Source organism: Rissa tridactyla, chromosome 2 (genome assembly GCF_028500815.1).
Source record: "Rissa tridactyla isolate bRisTri1 chromosome 2, bRisTri1.patW.cur.20221130, whole genome shotgun sequence".
NCBI lineage: Eukaryota > Metazoa > Chordata > Aves > Charadriiformes > Laridae > Rissa > Rissa tridactyla.
Window position 1 is genome coordinate 151,792,977 of NC_071467.1, and position 17,806 is coordinate 151,810,782.

The window sequence follows — 17,806 nt, forward strand, 5'->3', positions numbered from 1 at the left end:
TGTATGGGCTGCCAAGGGAAACTGACAGTCCTCTACAATAATGAGCATGGGGGGAAAAAATCCATTTCTCATCAGGAATGACTCTTCCCGCCTCTCTCGTGCTGCTCATGTGTCTGTGGATCAATGGAGACAAGTCAGCTGGAAGTGAGAGAAAATTACAAAAATGTCTCGAAGCTTCACCTATGAGTGGATTTGATAATGATTCACCCACCACACAGGTCTGACTTTCTGCATCTTACATTGCTATCTTGCAGTTCAAATACATTTTGTGACATTTCCAAGTATCTTCCTGCAAAAAAATTGTTTAAATAAAAAGTGGAAAATGCCTAGGAGAATATTCTGGTACTTATTCAGAAACACAATATGCAATATTTTAATGTCAAGATTCAATTATATGCAGCTCTATCTGTAGGATAGAAGAGTTTTACAGTCACTGCTCTATATATCATGATACAGAAAGACACACACGGGATTCTTTGTGACAAATGGCCCTTGTTCTGCATGATAGCAGTAAAGCTAGTTGGGTTTTTAGCACAAGTATGAATTCTGCAGGTTTTGTTTAAGTGACTTTATAAAGGCCACACATCAGGGGAGGCCTGAAGGAAGTCCGCAGGGTTTCTCCTCACAGGTAGGTGGATGCGTCAGGACGGGCTGGGAACCAAGTGGCTGAGGGGCAGCCCTGCAGCAAGGGACATCGGGGTTCTGAGTTCTGTATGGGCCAACAAGGCTCGGAAAAGGCAACCTGCCTGCTGAGCGACAGCAGGAGAGCCGCGGCCAGGTCTGGGGAGCCACCATTCAGGTGTGCTCAGCGCTGAGGAGGCTGAAGGCAGTTTTTCTGTTACCTGGTGAAGCTTCCCCTCTGAAATCAGAGATGGAGAGGAGGTTACTGGGATGAGAAGGACGCGTACAAAGCACAAACACATTTAAAGGAAGAAAAACACCCAGCAACTTGGAGGAAGGTAGTAAAGCGTCAACCCTCTGACAAGAGAACCGCACTGCGGCCCGGCTGCTGCCTGGCTGCCGGCCAGTCCATGTGAGACGAGGCGGCTTCGTGGGGGTGAGAGGGACACAGGCACGCAGGCGGCGAGGCCCGGGAGCCCCGGGCTGCCGAACGCACACCACCTGCGCGGCCATTTGCAGCCATCGAGGCACGCAACGCCCCCGCGCGGCGGGTTCCCCTCAGCGCCGCCGCCGGCCCCCGGCGCCCCCTGGCGGCGCCCGCCCGCGCCCGGCCGGTTCGCTGGGGACAGGCCCGGGCCGGGGAGAGGCCGTGGCCTCGCAGAGAAGGAAACGGAGATTTGTAGGCGCAGGAACACAGTCTTCCTCCAGGAGAAGCTGGCAGGTCCTCCCTTCCCCCACCACAGGGACAGTCTGGGTCCCAGGGCGGGCGGGGGAACCCCCAGCCTCAAAGGGAGAGGGGCGAGGCGGGCGGCGGCAGGAGCAGGTCTCCTGTGTGGATGCTCGACAAATAACCCACCCGGAGGTGGAAACCCGGCAAGGCACAGCTCCGAGAACGTACAGGAGAGGAAACCCTCAAACCCTCTCCCAAAGGAGCTTCCCTCTTCCATCGGCTGTGGAGGGGGTCACCCCGCTGCAGCCCCTGCTGACGCCGGGCCCTCAAGACCACCGGTGGTCACCAGGCAGCTGCACATGGCTGACGCCACAACAGAAAGGCCTCATGCTAAGCTGTGGTTGGAACCAGTGTTCCCGGGCAGCAGGCTAAGATCTGTCATGGTTTCTGCTGAAGGGTGTTTCTTCCAGTGAAAGCATTTAAAGAATCATTTACACCCTCTCGGGAAAAGACCTGCACGAAATAATCTGCAGATGCCTGCTCGTTAATGGGATGCTAAATGATGATGTAAAACACTGATCACAGCAGCGAAACATCCCTGGGCTGATCAGAACTGGACCTGTTGATGGAGACGATAAGCAGACAGGGTAACACTGGCATTGACACTTTGCTGAGCTAATTTACTTTTTAACACACCTTTTAATGCTGATGCTGACAAAAGCCAAACCAAGCATCCACTGGACAGCAAGTGGCTTCACAGGTATCTCCTATATGGTGGTGTCAGCGGTGGAGTGTATTTGTCTGTGGTTGCAGCAGACAGTTTGAGCTGACTTTCAGAAGAGGGCAGGGGCTCACAGGCACTCATTACTCACAGCAGTCAAAGTATCTCTCTGAAATACACACCTGGGGGCACCTCTGAGTCATTTCCACACCCAGTTTTGTGGGTTTAGGAATGTGAAGAATGTGGATTATGCTGCTTTCCTTACTTGCTGGAGGTACATATCAACACTTCCCTTGGTACCGTAGGTGGAGAAGACAGTTGACAAATCCATCAGCAATACTGGTATGCCTACACTGCATAGAACACAACAGACCCTAGAGAAGCATTCTGCTGAAACATACACCTGCAAGGTATCCAGGATGCTGATACGCTACACCATGCTATGCAACACCCCTTTCTTTCCCCTTTATAATCATTAACCTCGTATTTTCCTTTTCAAAGGTAAATAGGCCAAATATGCTCTATTACAGTAGTCTCATTTGCATGTATCTTTTCTTCTTCTTTTCTTTTGCATTATATTTTTCTTCTTCAGGTAACTCTTCCACTCCCCATTATGCTGGGTAGCCTAGCTGACACCCTCCGCACCTTCAGCTTTCACAACAAAACACAAAAAGGAGTTAGCAGCTTAAATTACCCTCCCTACCCAGTCCCACTTCGCTTGTCATTCCCCCCAGCACACGCTGGTTAAAGATAAAATGAACAGTCCTGTAGGGAGTTCAGAAACATTCATCAGCTGAAAACTCCATAGGCAAAAATTCAGACATACCATCAGTCTTCAGTAATCATCTTCCAGATGCGTTTTCTGTGTCATTTAGCGAGGTTATGTTATGTACTTAAGTTACTTGAGACAGTTTGCATGTAGCACATGTTAAATATAGTGATGCATTTTGACACTTCCTAAATTGGTGTCACAACCTCTTGGTACGTTCAAGGGGGAAGCCACCCCAAGCCAATCAACAGAACAAATTTGTTCTGTCAATGAATTCCTTAGCAGTTTGTGGGTTATCAGTGCCGGTAACTGCAGGGTTGGGGTTTTTTTTGTCACAGATGTAATAATTTTTTTTTGCTATTTTCAGAAGTAATTTCAGGTCATGTCATTCCTTCTAAGAAACTTCAGAGTGAAAGATTTTCCTTTTTGAGCATCCCTTAGTCCTTGTTTGAATTGGTCGTCCCCTGGCAAAGACAAAGATCTATTCGAATGTGAGCACTTCACCAGTGTGACTGAGCCATCTTCCGTTAATAGGACGCACTATGAAATATTTTATAGTATCGGATTAGCTCATCATTGAGCAGTTTTACAGATGCAATTCCTTCCTCCCAAGATCTTTTCTTTTACATAACTGTACTGGCAGACTTAAATCTTGGCATCCTTTGTGCTTTTATATATATACATATATATATCTCAAAACTCTGTAAGTTAGCTAAATCTTTTCCTGAGAAAATTATCCAGAAAGTGATTGCAGCCTCACATAACTAGATTGCTCCGTAAAAAGCATCAGTTCAATAGTACTCAGAAAAAAAGCAGAATCAACTGTTACAGATTACTGGGAAAGGAAAATAAGCCTTCAGAGAGAGGTCTACAAAAGTCCAGGTGGCACAGAAATGTTGGAAAGGGATTAATCTCTCTGAAAAAAGAACAAGGAGTCACCAAATCAGCAGAAACCAAGTTCAAAAAACTTGAAGCAAGTTGTAACTCATGGGAATTCCCTTCCAACTGAAACCAAGATAAGTTTACGTGGATTCCAAAGATGACTGTCCAAGGATGTGGATAAAAGTACTTTGAGCATCACCATAGAGACAACTCACACCACCCTCACTAAAGCCTCTGAGGTAATTCATCTAGAGAAGACTATTGAGAGGAATCATCGCATTTGACTGATCTTCTAGGCAACCCATAGATCTGGCACCTCTGGAGACAGATTTAGCTAGATGAGCTCTTGGTCAGATGTCCATTTCACTTCCCTCCTTCACTGGCTAACGAGGAGTACATAAAGCACAAGCAGCGACAGCTCAAACTGTAAATACAGTAGGCATCAGGTGCTACAGATGAATTGGCAGTTTTCAGAATTTGTAATCCACAGGCTGAACCGCAGCAAGCAGGCACCCATTCTTTGTGCATCCCAAAGCAGATACAATGCATTGTCATCTTAAAAAGTCTTTAAGTTGCTCAGAAACTGTATCAAACGCACATACCTGCCCAAACCCTTGATCAGCTTCTACATTGTTTCATTTCAGTTTCATTTTAAAGAGTAAGTATGGAATGTAAAGTGCATCTATGGTTCCTTGATTGCCCGTAGGCCTGAATTAAGGCAACCTCCTCTAGTTCTTGCACTTTCTTCTGCTTCTGGAAGGAAGAAAGTAGAGTTGTCTCTAACCAGCTTTCAACTTACTCTAGAATGCAACCATTTAAGAAAAAAAATAAAAATAAATAAAAAAATCCCTCAATGAATAGGATTTAGCAATAGTCTTCCATATCCAACTCCCAAATACAACTAAGACATAACTACCTGTAGATATACCTCAGGGAGAAGAGGGTTGGGTTTGTTAGTGAGGGTCTGGGGGTTGTTTTTCAGTCTGTTTTTGAAAAGCAGCTGAATACTAAAACAGACATTAGTACACTGGAAACAAAACAGCTGCTTTGAGCTAAAGAGGAAATATCTCCTTTGAGAGAAAGGATGTCCACAGCTACGTCCTATGCCAAGGGAGAATTCTTTCAAGTGTGTCACCTACCATATCCAGGATAGATATGGCGGAAGTTGATGCTTAAAAAAAACCAAAACAAAACATACACAACCAAGAGAAGCCATTAAAAATGGCTATTAAGCTGGTGTATTTATGAACTACATAGAGTGTATGCCTTTGGGAGAGGTCAAAGTAATCCCAGATTGAAAGGGTTCAAATTCTGATATACTGTGCCTGTAATCAATTTCTGAACATTTCCACAGGCATCAACTGTTGGGCATTTTTTTGTTTGTGTGGTTTTTTTCCTATCATGAACAATCTTTTGAAGACAAATACTTAAATATTCATATTTGTATGTGGGAAAGCTTACTTGTATTAAGAAACACTGGAATAAGAGGTTAGAGACATCACATGATCATAACTTACACAGAGATAACTGGTCATGAAACCTATCAAGTGAAAAACATTATATGGAGACAATTAGACAAGAAAGTGTAGAGACTGAATAAGTGCACGGAGTTCAAAGATTTTTCTTCTCTTTATTTAAACACAAATACATTTACAGCATGCAGGTACGTTAAAACTATATGGCGTCTTCCCCAAACCAATTGTTTTAATGCATCTTAAGTGTACTGAAGTTAAATCATATTCCACAGGTAGACTTGTCCTCTCATGTCAAATTTAGAATTACACACAGTAGTGAGTCAGCATTTAAGTTATGTAAATAATTTAGTTGTTCACCAGAAATAAATATTATTTCACCAAGTTCCTATCCTAAACCATCTTTTAAAAAATATGATCTAGAGGAACATAAAAATAAGAACCATTCAAAGACTGCAAGTTGAAACAGCAGTGTGAACATTCCCCATATAGACTGAATACTTTAATTTACAAAAAACAGGAATTGTCCTGTCTGGCTGACCTATGACAGCCAGACCAGAAAACAAGAAGGTTGTTGGTTGTTTTTGTTTTGTTTTTTTTTTTTTCTTTTTACATTAAGAGGCAGTTCTTGGTAAACTTCATAAAAGGTTCAAAATAAAAAAAAAGTTTAAATATAAAAAGGTGATGTACACTGAGCTACAGGCTAGTTATCACTTAATTTTTTTTTTTTTTTTTTTTTTTTTAAACGCAGCAATTTTCAGCACCAAAACCCATGATAATTACCTACAGGAATGAAACCCTCATTCACAGGCATGAGAAAAAAATCCTGCTTCATTTGAATGTACTTTAAAGAAAAGTGTGGTTTCTTGTTTTTATGATTGCAGATTAACAAATGAAGGTCTGAAAACCTGTAGTTAACATTGAGAAAGATAATGGACAGTGCTGTTTCCATTAGGAGAAACTGCATTCAAAGTAGTTTGCTGTTCCTTTGCTTTCCTCAGTGTGCTGTCTTTAATCGTGCTCTAAAACAACTGGAGGTTTGGAGTGTTTGGCAGCCTTAATGAACAAAACAGTCTTAAACGCTGAAAACTCCAAAATAGTGAGATTTCTGACTGATACACTCAACCTTTCAAAAAAATCAAACTATTAAAAATTCAGACTACTGTAGATATAGAAAAAAGTGGTTCAAGGTCTAAAATCTTACTACACTCCACCCTAATACAAATATTTTGTCTATTTATAATATAAAAGTTGAAAGTGATTTGCTGTCTGAACAGTCACAGAGTCTCTGCTGTTTCCACAAGAACTGATGAATACCCAGCAAAAAATCCAAGCCAGCACACAAAGTGGTACCAACCGGGTCTGGAAAGCTAACTGAATTTTTTCAGGAATATTCAAGTTCCTTCTTTCTCAAAGACCTGGTAACTAATTTCTATCCAGAAGGCAGCTGTTCTAAAAATTATAGTGGCTAAACCCTATGAATAAGTTAGGCAAATTATACTACAAAATTTTAAAACCCAGATTCAGCTCTGTGGGAGTACTGGAGCTCAAAAACAACAACAACAAAAAAACAGTTTCATTTTGTTAGCCACTTTACAGGACTTTATTGCAAAGAGAAGAAAAATATTCAACAACTACTACTTTGGACATTTCATATACCTACTTACAAACAGATTACAAATACAATTCAGGGTAGCACTTTATTTTTATTTTTTTTCTTTTTTTAAACACATGTCTCTGGGATTTCCAGACACATCACTTTTTAAAAGTTATATCCTTTAAGAGTGTATCTGAATTCATTGGCCAGCTGCTGAAAAAAATTTAATTGAAAGTTAAAATTTTAGCCAAAAATTCCAGTACTGTGTACATAGTGGAATATCAAGTTAAACTTTAGATTGTGTTCATTTCACTATTATAAAATAGCAAAAGTGAACCATCACAGATACAGACAAATGGATAGACAGGCTCATCAAAACGAAGCAGAATGTTTTCACTCCACCAGACTGTACTGTGTGTAGAATCAAGAACAGGACAGACGGGATAATCCATTGACAAAGTCTTTTGTAAACTTAGGTTTACTCTTATTACTGTACAATATTTATCCTAAATTACCCGATAAACGGGCATTTAATCAGATAACAGTTAAACAGCCTTGTTCATATTGAACTTTTTAGTTCTGTGGTGTAGCGATCGCAGTGCCTCATGGCAGTTGTCATAAGCACACTTCAGTATTCTTACACTGTACAAATAAATTTAGTTCCAATGCTCTATGTAGCATTCCAAAAGAAAACTGTAATGTAGAGTGCCGTTCTAATTCAGTGGGACACGTAGTGTTATGTGAAGTGATAAAAATGAAAGTATACTTAAACACTGTTGCACATTCCCTAGGACAATAAGATGTACCCAAATTAAGCTAGAAAGTTTGAACTAAGATTTTCTCAATGTACATTCAGCTTGGCACAGTGCAGACTAAATTTAAGACATGAAAGACAAACTGTGTAATGAGCAGAGCTACACTTTAAGTAACATGTCATTTTTCAAGACGCCAAAATTGCACTCTAGTTGGGTTTTTTTGGGAATCAGTTAGCAGAATTTGTAGAAGGGGGAAGAGCTGTACAGGCCAGGTATAATTTATACATTTTCAAAAAATAATCCTACAGTCCCCAAAGGGAGAGATTATTGTCATGGAATGACTCCCTCTACATGATATCCAATCCTCATGCTGCATTTACTTTTCAGCAACTGTAAATGAGAAAAATAACAGAGTTAAGTGCTCGTACTTCATAAGCCAAAAAAGCCAAGTTATTTACATTTATAGTAGACCATATTCACTATTTACATAGCCTTTAAGAGCCCAATTCTTAGACCACTCAGATAAGTGCTAATAAAACATTTGCTTTAGAATAAGAAATTACTCAATGCAAAGCATTTAAGGAATGCTGCCTGTTACAAAAAAATTTACAGAATGGTAAAATGACCAGGTATCCAATCTTGATTTCCTTAACGGAGCAAACATTACAAACACAAATCAATTATAACCCAGCTCCATTTCCCATGACTGTTGGTACTTTTCCAGGCCAGTGAGAACTGTTAGGATACCACCTACCAGCTCCTGCAAAGTTTTGACTTTGCTAGTTTGGGAAGATGAAGTGGGAATGAAGACATCATTTGACATTAATCATCCTAAGAGTTTGATTTGCATAGGGAAATAGCAATTTACCATCTCTGTATTTCCTTAATTTTTCCAGAATAATTTTTCAAATGGTGGTCTCCAAATGTAAAACAGCACATCATGTTCCTACTGTACCAAAAAGTTCTTCTCTAACCAGAAGTTCAGATGCTTAGTATCTGTATTAATCCTCAAAAAAAGTATAACAGACATTACTACAGAGAAAAATGATCCTGGCTACCTGAGTATTCCCAAGCTCAGAACAAATTCATAGTTAACAGTAAAATAAAGTCAAGAAAGTTTTGTTCCTTTACTTCCATAAGGGATAGGTTCTTCCAAAAACAAGATAGGAAAGTTGGAATAAATTGCGACCGTTCTCCTGCCTTTAAGAGCTAAACTCTGCTTGGTTCTACGGCAATACGTAACATGGTGACATTAGAAGAATTCTATGAAAGCTTTACAACTGCTTAAGGGATTCTGTAAGCATATTACATGGGAGTTTTTTGGTGTGTTTGTTAAAAAGGTGTTCTAGCTAATACGTAGCAATTTTCCACTCCTTCATGATTTATCTACAAATAATCAAAAAAAAAAGTCAAAGTGCTAAGTCTCCCATTTAAATTCCCCAGGATCAACAGTGAAAGCTCTTTTCCAAAGTGAAACGCAAGCTCAAAATTTAGTTACTTATTGCCAATTATATCAACTATTATAAGTACTCTTAAAGAAGTATCAGACTAAATAGGCTCTCTTCAGTTAGAAATCCAGGCAACACCAGAGCACATGCTAAAGTAGGCATCTAAAATAAATTGGGTCAATCATACTTGAAATGTCTCTACATCGACAGCTGAGATAGCTACTTGGACTACAAAGGCAATCTATCTGAAGAATAATTCCACCACAGCAACATAATCAAGAATCCATGCATTGCCAGGTCCTTGCTCATTCAAGGTAAATGTTATTCAAAGTTAAAGTACATATCACTTCAACCTCTTATTTACCAAACATTACCAGGTACTCTAACTAGTACTACAGTCTGATTTTTCTCTAAATTGGAGAGAAAGCTTCGAAAAGTCAGCTAATAAAAAGAAACAAATGGAAACAAGGTTAACGTAAGCTGCTCTGGAGCCCTTAAAAAGAGAAGCACCCAGGAATCAAGCATCACACCATCATTTTAGGAGTATTTTCGAACTGAACCTTAACTAAGATACCTTAACTAAAGGAATGTCTAAAAGACATTTATATGAATGCTCGAAAGTGAAGATGACAGAGACTGCAGCAAGGCATTACTGTTAGGTGACCAACAGACCAACTATAATGCAGATGTTAATTAAAAACCAGACATGATTCTGTGAGCAACTTAAGCATATTAAGTACTAGACTACATATAATTACTTAGGAGATTAAAGACATTTTCAAATAAGTGTATACACTAATTTCAATTACTGTAACTGTATTTTAACTAGGCTAGCATTTTAAATTTACTGGCTGAAGACATTAATTTTTCTGTTAAATACCTCCAAATTACTTACACGTGAAGGAGTGTGCAATTGTAGTAAGAACAGCAAATAGACAACATATAAGAATAAGGTAATTTTTTATTTCATCACTGAATGTTTTATAAGGAAAACCGTATTTTTAAATTCTTCTGCCCACTCCTTTCCCAAACAGTAGCTGTTGGCTGTTATCTATTATCTTATTAGATATTACCTCCAACTGACTGTTTTCACATTTCGTTCTACTCCATCAGAACAACTCCAGACTATCATTTTACAACAAACACCAGTTTTGTAACAAAAACAGCAGCAGCATTAGTCAGATGTACATGTATACTATTCCTCCAACTATAAAATTTTGTAAAAAAGTAAGTTAATCTGATTATTCGAGTAGTTTTATGCCACAGAATGAACCGTAACAGAACTAATACAAAGTGGTTTAATCATACATTTAAAAATCCTACAAAACAAACTTACACTTTGTCTTGCCGTCCTCCACCTCCACGCAGTGCAACTGGCTGGCTGTTCTGAGTGAATGCACCTCCACCACGAATTGCACTTGGATGAGTTGGAGAAGCTGCTGGATGCTGGCCAGGACGGATAGGCTTAGCTGCATGGAAAGAAACATGACTTACAAATATATACATCACAATTTTACCTTTGATTATTCCAGTTTACTAATGCTTTATTTTACAGTATCCCAAGTGTAATAACCAAAACTGAATGCACTTTGAATAAGAAACAAGTTTAGGAGACGGTATTCTGAGAACCTAACAGATTAGTATCAACTATAACATGCCCTGAAAAATAGACAAGGTTTTGCTTTTATAGTCCCTGGTAGAATTAAAGCTAGCAAAGCTTTTGATAATGATTATCTTCACATGTTATTATCTGCACACTAAATTTCCCTGTAAGAGTCCTATTTCTTGGCAATAAGAACTCAAATAAAACACATCGCTAGATGAAGTTTCATGAGAGTTACGTTCCTGTAAGGAATCATTATATACCTTGCTGTATTTCCCACATCTATTTGATTGATAAGCTACTCTGCAAGTGGTTCTGCGTACTGATTACCCCACAGGTAACATTGCTTCATCAACTTCTTACCACCATATAAAAATAAAACCTTGCTCTATTACTGAATTCAAAACCAGTAGTTTTGACAGGTATTTCACAAGCTGCATACACTTTGATAAACAAAGTGTATTTTCAATGAGTTTTGCACTAGCTCTTAACAGGAGATGCACAACAGTATGACTTTACAAAGTTCTGTAATGTTAAACAGAAGCATTTAAAGTTTCATCAGGTAAGAGTGGATATAGAGTACCTACGGGGAGCAAACGCACCAGAGAAATGCTTCTCAAGTTCTGCCTTATAGGAAGCTGATCTCCAGTAAGACATGTCTGTAGTTCAACTAGACATTTAAGTACAAGAGTCTGTGTACTTATGGTGAGCTCACTAGAGAATTCCGTTTGTCTTCTTGGAGACCACTTGATAGAAAAATAAGACAGGAAAGCACCCGTCTTCAGGCCACCACTTGAAGCAACCAAGAAAAAAAAAAAACTATGACTTTACTCTGCAATAGCTCTTTGCACGCTTACGGAATATGAGCGAAGTTTAACTGCAATGCTCATTTCAGTTGCATTCACAATTAACAGAAGCGTATTGATTACTGAAGTCCTGACACAGGACAACAAAAAGGCTGGAACACGTAGTTCTACAACAACAATGTAATAGGCACAGTTCAGTCCTCCACAGGTCACACCCTCTTGGTCCTCAGCACTTTACAGCATAATGGCAGGTGGAGGACCAAGGGAGTATGACTGTCTTCCCACCACACAGTAAGAAATGCTATTAGCTACTACAGACTTCTGTTTTTCCCATGTTTTTCCCCTAGGGAGGGCTATCAAGTACTATCTGTTTTGGAACAAAGAACCAAAAAGGCAATTTGGGATATTAAAAGGTTAGTTGAGGGTTTCTGTCTGCCACAAGATCAAGAGACAGCAAGATGATTTTGTTGTTGTTCTTTAAGGTGATGGCTTAATCTCTCTCCTTACTTTGGAATACCTACTTAGCCTTTGAAATTCTTACGGAATCATGGTAAAGACCTAAGACTCGCATTCAGTGTTTTGTTTTGTTCTAGGAAACGGAACACACATTCAGGCTAGTATGCCTTTTTCAGCATGTACAAAAATCCAACTAGCAGGAAGAGACCCACTTAAATAAATAAAAACCCCAACCAACCATGCACCACCACCCACCCACCCTTGCAGTATTAACCAAAATATAACTCATGGTAGAAAATACACTATGTTCACACATGCAGTTCTAACGAGGGTTGAAAGATCCATACATGCACAAAGATCAAAGAAATCAGGAGACAGATGAAGCTTTACAGGGCAAGAGATTCTTTACTAACCAATTTGCGCAGAATGTCCTCTTCTGGCCATATTCTTGGATCTCACAGCTTCCTTTATACGATCTACTTCTTGCTGATACCGTTTGCGATCACGAGAAGCATTCTCTTTGGCTTCCTTCAGTGCAGACTCCAAAGCTTTAACTCTTTCAGCTGTAGCTCTAAGTCGCTTCTCCAGTTTAGGAAGTTCACAGCGAAGATCTGCATTATCACGTACCAGCTATAAAAACGGAATCGATTATTTTCTTGGTATCTCTCCTTCGTGGGAAGAGCCAAACACCCTCCTGCCCCTCAACAGGCAAAGCAGTAGGGCTATTATATTATCTTTGCTTAAGCTTTTAGTAAATCTAATAGTTCATCTGTAAGATTGTCATTTGAAAATCAGTTACTGTGGAAGAACGTGCCACCCAACATAGGCACTTAAAGTCTACATTCTTTTTCAGTCAGAGACAGACAGGCAAGCATCCCCCAGACTGATATACTAACTCGAAACACTAACTTGGATGTTCTTCAGTTTAAATGCAGCTATTTGGTTACATTCCCACATGCACATAAAGCTATTAATTTACTTTATAGGAAAACTTTAGTCTACTGTTTTATATCAAGAGACACAGTCAAGACATAGAAGTATTAAATTATAGAACAGTTACTTGATGACCAATATGCATTCAGTCACTTCTATAATAATGCACTTTAAGTAGTTTGTTTTCAATTAAAACTTGAAATTAAGCCTCATTGTACCTGCTTGTGAACCTTTGTAAGCTGTTCAAGATTATTCTCAAGAAAGGAGATCTTCTGTTTTTGTGCAGCGCTGCCTCCTGTATCATCCGAGTCAATCTCAGCACTCTGCAGTAACAAAGGCATGCGGAGGGAGAGAGGAGGCTGAGTACACATCTGAATTTGCACATTAAGATCAAGCCAGAAAAAAATCACACCGCATAAAGATCAATTCCTAATTTAGTTTTAAACTGAAATTTATGTAGCATTCTCAGAAACCCCCATTTTCACTACAGCACCACATTACCTTTTTCACTCTAGTAGCCAGATCTTGAACAAACAGCTTCCGAAGATTGTGAAGAGTCTGAAGTTCTTTTGCCTACAGTTAAGGACAAGGAATAAAAAGTGAAGAAAAAAAATTTAAAACAGAACTCTGAAGGGCATGGGGGAAAGCAAGCAAGTACTGACATTTCCTTTGGAACATGTTCTGACTATCTTACCACAGTCTCTTCTAAACCCTTTAAATCTTGCCTCGCTTGTTCCCGTCTGTCCTGCATAACCCTAAAAGAGAATAAAATCATGCTGAAGCATCAGAGCAAGATTGGAAATGTTAATGTTTTAGGAGACTAGAGTGATAAACACTATATAGTACAAATGAAAAACGTTTTTCAGTTGAAGCCCTCAATTAAGAATGTAACCAACAGATGAAACAACACTCAGAAATCCACATGGAGTAGGACGGCAGTGGGGAAGTTGCAGGTGGAAAAGAGGGAAGTACTTTTAATATTGAAGCAATACAAACAAATACATTCAGATGCATAAATAAGTTTCTAGAATAGAATCGTTTAGGTTGGAAAAGACCTTTAAGATCATCAAGTCCAACCATTAATCTAGCACTGCCAAGTCCACCATTAAACCATGTCCCTAAAGAAAGGCTCTCGGAGACAGGCTCATTATGAATATTTAGAGAGATGATCTCCTACAAATGTTCTTAGCTCTGACCATCTCTTAGCTAAGATGACAAGTACCATGTGACACATTAAGGATTTTTTTTTTTCTTTGTTTTGTTCCCCCACCTCACCCCCAACACATTTGTTGTTGACTATGCTAGCTTTGGCAATCTCAGTTTACAGGAATATAACTTAATGATTATCAGTTTACAGAGCTTCTGCTTTCCTATTGTTTAACATGAAAGCATTTACTGCACTGCTAATGTTATCTCTCAGAATTATAAGGCAGTGCAGTTACTAAAATGACAGGATACAGGAAAGGAATTTGGACTTGCTAAATAATTAAGCATTTGAGGTAATAAAATATTCTAAAGAATATCTCAGCATCCTCTCCATTTTCCTCACTGGAAAAGTAGTTCCAGGCATCTTAGACAACTCTACATAAAAAACCAACCAAACGAAAAGAATAAAGCGTGAATAATCCACACTGTTTCTGTCCTGTCATTTGCCATCCACACGTCATAAGACATACAATGGAAATAACTGGATTCAAAAAGGCTGGGGGAAGACACAGAACACCAAACTAGTTTATAATCTTTTCCTGCAAGTCTTTTGAAAAGGAAAGTTTCTAACATAGCAAGTGCCTTTAAGGGATATATGCTATTCACAGTTTAGCCTGCAAACTGAAATAAGAAGCAATAGCATGCTACATATATCAAGTGTTACAAGACAAGAAAACCTACTGTAACTAACATAGTGTTCGTAATCGTTGTGGCACATAAATAAATCAGAATAAGATGGATTCACAAGACCAGAGTACTGTTAAAATTTTAGTCAGTTAAACCAACATCGTATTTCACAGTAAGGCTAAAAGAAAAAAAAAAAAAGAGATAGAAGTGTTGCTTATTGGTTACCAGTACAAACCAATCAGGTCCCTCTGATTATTTCAAATTCTACAACAAAAACCTGAAAGCCACTGTGTGTTTTTAAACACGGCCAAAAAGCATGCACTTTTGAAAAAGTTTAAAGTATAATGTATTTTAACTTCTGTAAAGAAATTCACATATGCCAGAAAGGGGTTGCTACTCATACTCTAGAAACATTTTCAGGTTATTATGGTCAGATTTCTAGATGTCAAGAACTGTTTTTCAGCTTGCCCCTTGGATACTTACCTGCAAGCAGAATTCAATTCCAATTACTGCATTAACTTTTCAGTCTCTAATTCACTAATACACTGTTTTTAGTTACTCAATGAAGTATGCAGCTGTTTCATCTCAAGAATAAGCCAGTTAGAACCACCTAACTAGTTAAATCACACAAGAACCAAAAAAGAGTAAGGGAACTATTACAAGCCTCTTCCAGTCTCAGAGCATGCAATTGAAGAGTTAATTACTCCAACCTATAGCATATTAACAAAGAAAAACTTCTGGCCTTCGTATCTTTCAATATTTTACTTCCAACTTTAAATATTAAGGCAGTGCAAAGGTTTCAGAAAAGCTAAGTTCAAGAAGGCTCTGAACACCCTCACTTTAACAAGCACATCATACAGTAAGAGCCACTTCTTCATATTAGGTTACTAGTTTTTTAACTGTAAGTGTTCCCACATGGATTTGTTTTATGCATGATTATCACTTACGTAAGTTCATGCAGTTTTCTACTTTTTTCCTGATCAGTTGCTTTCAACTTCTCATGCTCCACTCTAAGACGCTCCTGTTCAAGCATCATCTTCTGGTTTTGGCTGAACACAGAAAATAAATATTACATCAACTGAACCTGTCAGACATTATATTCGGTAAAGCAGCACAAGTTAGAAAGACACTGCTTGAGGAAACCCTTGCCACTTCCTTCCCCCCAAACTGTGCTTCTGTACTCACACAGTCCACAGATATTTGGCACTAACAAAACAATGACAATTGCTTACTCTTGAAGTTCAGTGATAAGTTTCTCCTTTGCATCAACTTCGTCTCTTAGGCTACTGATTTGTTTCTGATGTGTCTCACGATGACTCTGAATTTGCTGTTCCACAGCTTGCTATTAGAAAAAACAGTATGTATTATATGATTTAGGAAGTCGCCATACTTCACTTTGGTTTAAAAAAAACAAACCCACAATGAAATTAACTTACCTTGACTTCATTTGCAGTTTGAACCTTATTTAGGTGCTCTTTCTCCATCTCATGGACTTTTTCTAGTAGGGATAGAGGAGAGAAAAGAAAGTAAGCTTCAGCCAGGTAACTAGGCAACCACAGGGAAGATGGTGTTAATTCCCCCTTCCCTTCCCAACACCTTAAAATTTGGGAAAGTTTCCTCTCCAAAGATCAATGAAGTCAGTAACATCCTTAATTTAATCCTATCCATAGCAGTTCTTTCAAACAGCATATGTGCTTTCCCATTGAGTAATTCTACATGTTCAGTAGCAAAAAGCCATTCTATAGCTCTGCTCTTCAATCTAAATAGAACAGAACAATTTCTTATTTATCACTATATACTTAAAATGGTGGTGGTGGAGGGTGGGGTGTAGGGAGGCAATTCCTACCCTGTGCTCGGAGTTGAACTAATTCTTCATTAAGGGAATCTACAGACTCTTCCAGTTGCCTTTTCTTCTGTTCCACATTCTGAAGATACTCAGTCAATGACTTGATCTTGGCTTCATGCTTGTAGAATGGAAAGATTCATTTACTTTGGAACTAGGTATCACAGAATTATATCTGCATAAACAGTTTATACTTATTTTTAAACAAGTAACCTGATCTCAAAACAAAAGTGGTGCCAACTCAACTTAAGAAGAATATGACTACTCAAGTAGATGTGTAATGCAGCCTGTAAGACAATGTCTTTATTCTGGATTGGAATGAAATACATTTTTGGCTGGGAGAAGAGATGTTTTGAATGTTAAATACTAATCAGAGGCATGAGAGTCCCACTGTATTTAGAAGACTGCACTGAAATATGCATCTCCTGGTTTAAAAAAAAAGTGACCATCTGTATGTAAAACAAAATAGAGAAAAACTGAAGTGCATATATAGTTTGCAATTTGTGGAGTTTTAGAAGTCACATTGTTAGAAAAGATCAGTAATTGCATTAAAAATGGCCTTTCTCACACTAGAAGTAAATTCAACCTGCTCTGCAGCCTACTATAATCTTACCGTGCCAGTGCTACCTCTCCCACTTCCAACTTGCTGCATTACTAGGCAGAGTGCTCACTACCCACTGCTTCTGTAAGACTTGTATTTGTAAAGGATCCTGTGATGGAGAACATATGGACCCTAGTATTTAATACAAATGCTACAAAAGCAGGATCAGGCTACAGACATATTGCAGAAATCCTGACATCCCGTCACACAATTACTCAAAAGCATCCAAATTGAAAAGAGTATTGAGGATACATCCGAGTCTTGTGGCTGTTCCATTACAATGTACTTTGTTAGGTGCCAAGAAGAAATTGCAACTCCCCCCCCCAGCAGGTTAATGAATTCAAAAGAACATTTAAGAAGTACAGCATAAAGAAACATTTACCTGTGAGATACGTAGCTGGCAGGCAGCCAACTCCTTTTCGTTTTCTTCCATTTTCTTATTGCTTTCTGCTTGTGTGCCTTCTAACTGTTTGCATCGTTTCACCATTGTTTTTACTTCAGATTTCATTTTACTAATGTACAGTCTCGCAACTGTGAATTCTTCATCTATCATGCCAGTTCCCTCAGGCTGCTGAGAAGTGCAGAGTGACACATTTAGAACACTCAGATAACAAAACAGAATTAAAGATGAGCTGGAGCGAACTGAAGTGCCCAGCACACATCCCCTGCCTCAACTGATAATGAGTGCATTTACACACCAAAACATAACTTTTAAGTTTTCTGATTGATTATTTAGAAGTTTGCACAAAGGCAATGAATCACTTGAAGAGGGAAATACATTTCACTATAGATTTAT

At 38.9% G+C, this 17,806-nt stretch overlaps 1 protein-coding gene across 3 annotated transcripts in view; it reads right to left on the bottom strand.

The window, feature by feature from the left end:
* Positions 1-5,716: 5,716 nt before the first annotated feature.
* Positions 5,717-17,806, bottom strand: part of KIF5B (kinesin family member 5B) — a 36,816-nt gene continuing 24,726 nt past the window's right edge. Inside the window, exons 16-26 of one of the 3 annotated variants that reach the window (XM_054190934.1) lie at positions 17,393-17,578; positions 16,413-16,530; positions 16,003-16,064; positions 15,799-15,908; positions 15,514-15,615; positions 13,428-13,488; positions 13,235-13,306; positions 12,952-13,056; positions 12,214-12,430; positions 10,272-10,404; positions 5,717-7,877 (exon numbers count right to left, since the gene is read on the bottom strand). In XM_054190934.1, coding sequence (XP_054046909.1) covers positions 7,871-7,877; positions 10,272-10,404; positions 12,214-12,430; positions 12,952-13,056; positions 13,235-13,306; positions 13,428-13,488; positions 15,514-15,615; positions 15,799-15,908; positions 16,003-16,064; positions 16,413-16,530; positions 17,393-17,578 — 1,173 coding nt within the window. In that variant the 3' untranslated portion in view covers positions 5,717-7,870. Of the gene's footprint in view, positions 7,878-10,271; positions 10,405-12,213; positions 12,431-12,951; positions 13,057-13,234; positions 13,307-13,427; positions 13,489-15,513; positions 15,616-15,798; positions 15,909-16,002; positions 16,065-16,412; positions 16,531-17,392; positions 17,582-17,806 lie in introns of those variants that run through there. The other 2 variants (XM_054190933.1, XR_008464772.1) reach the window with 2 other exon arrangements.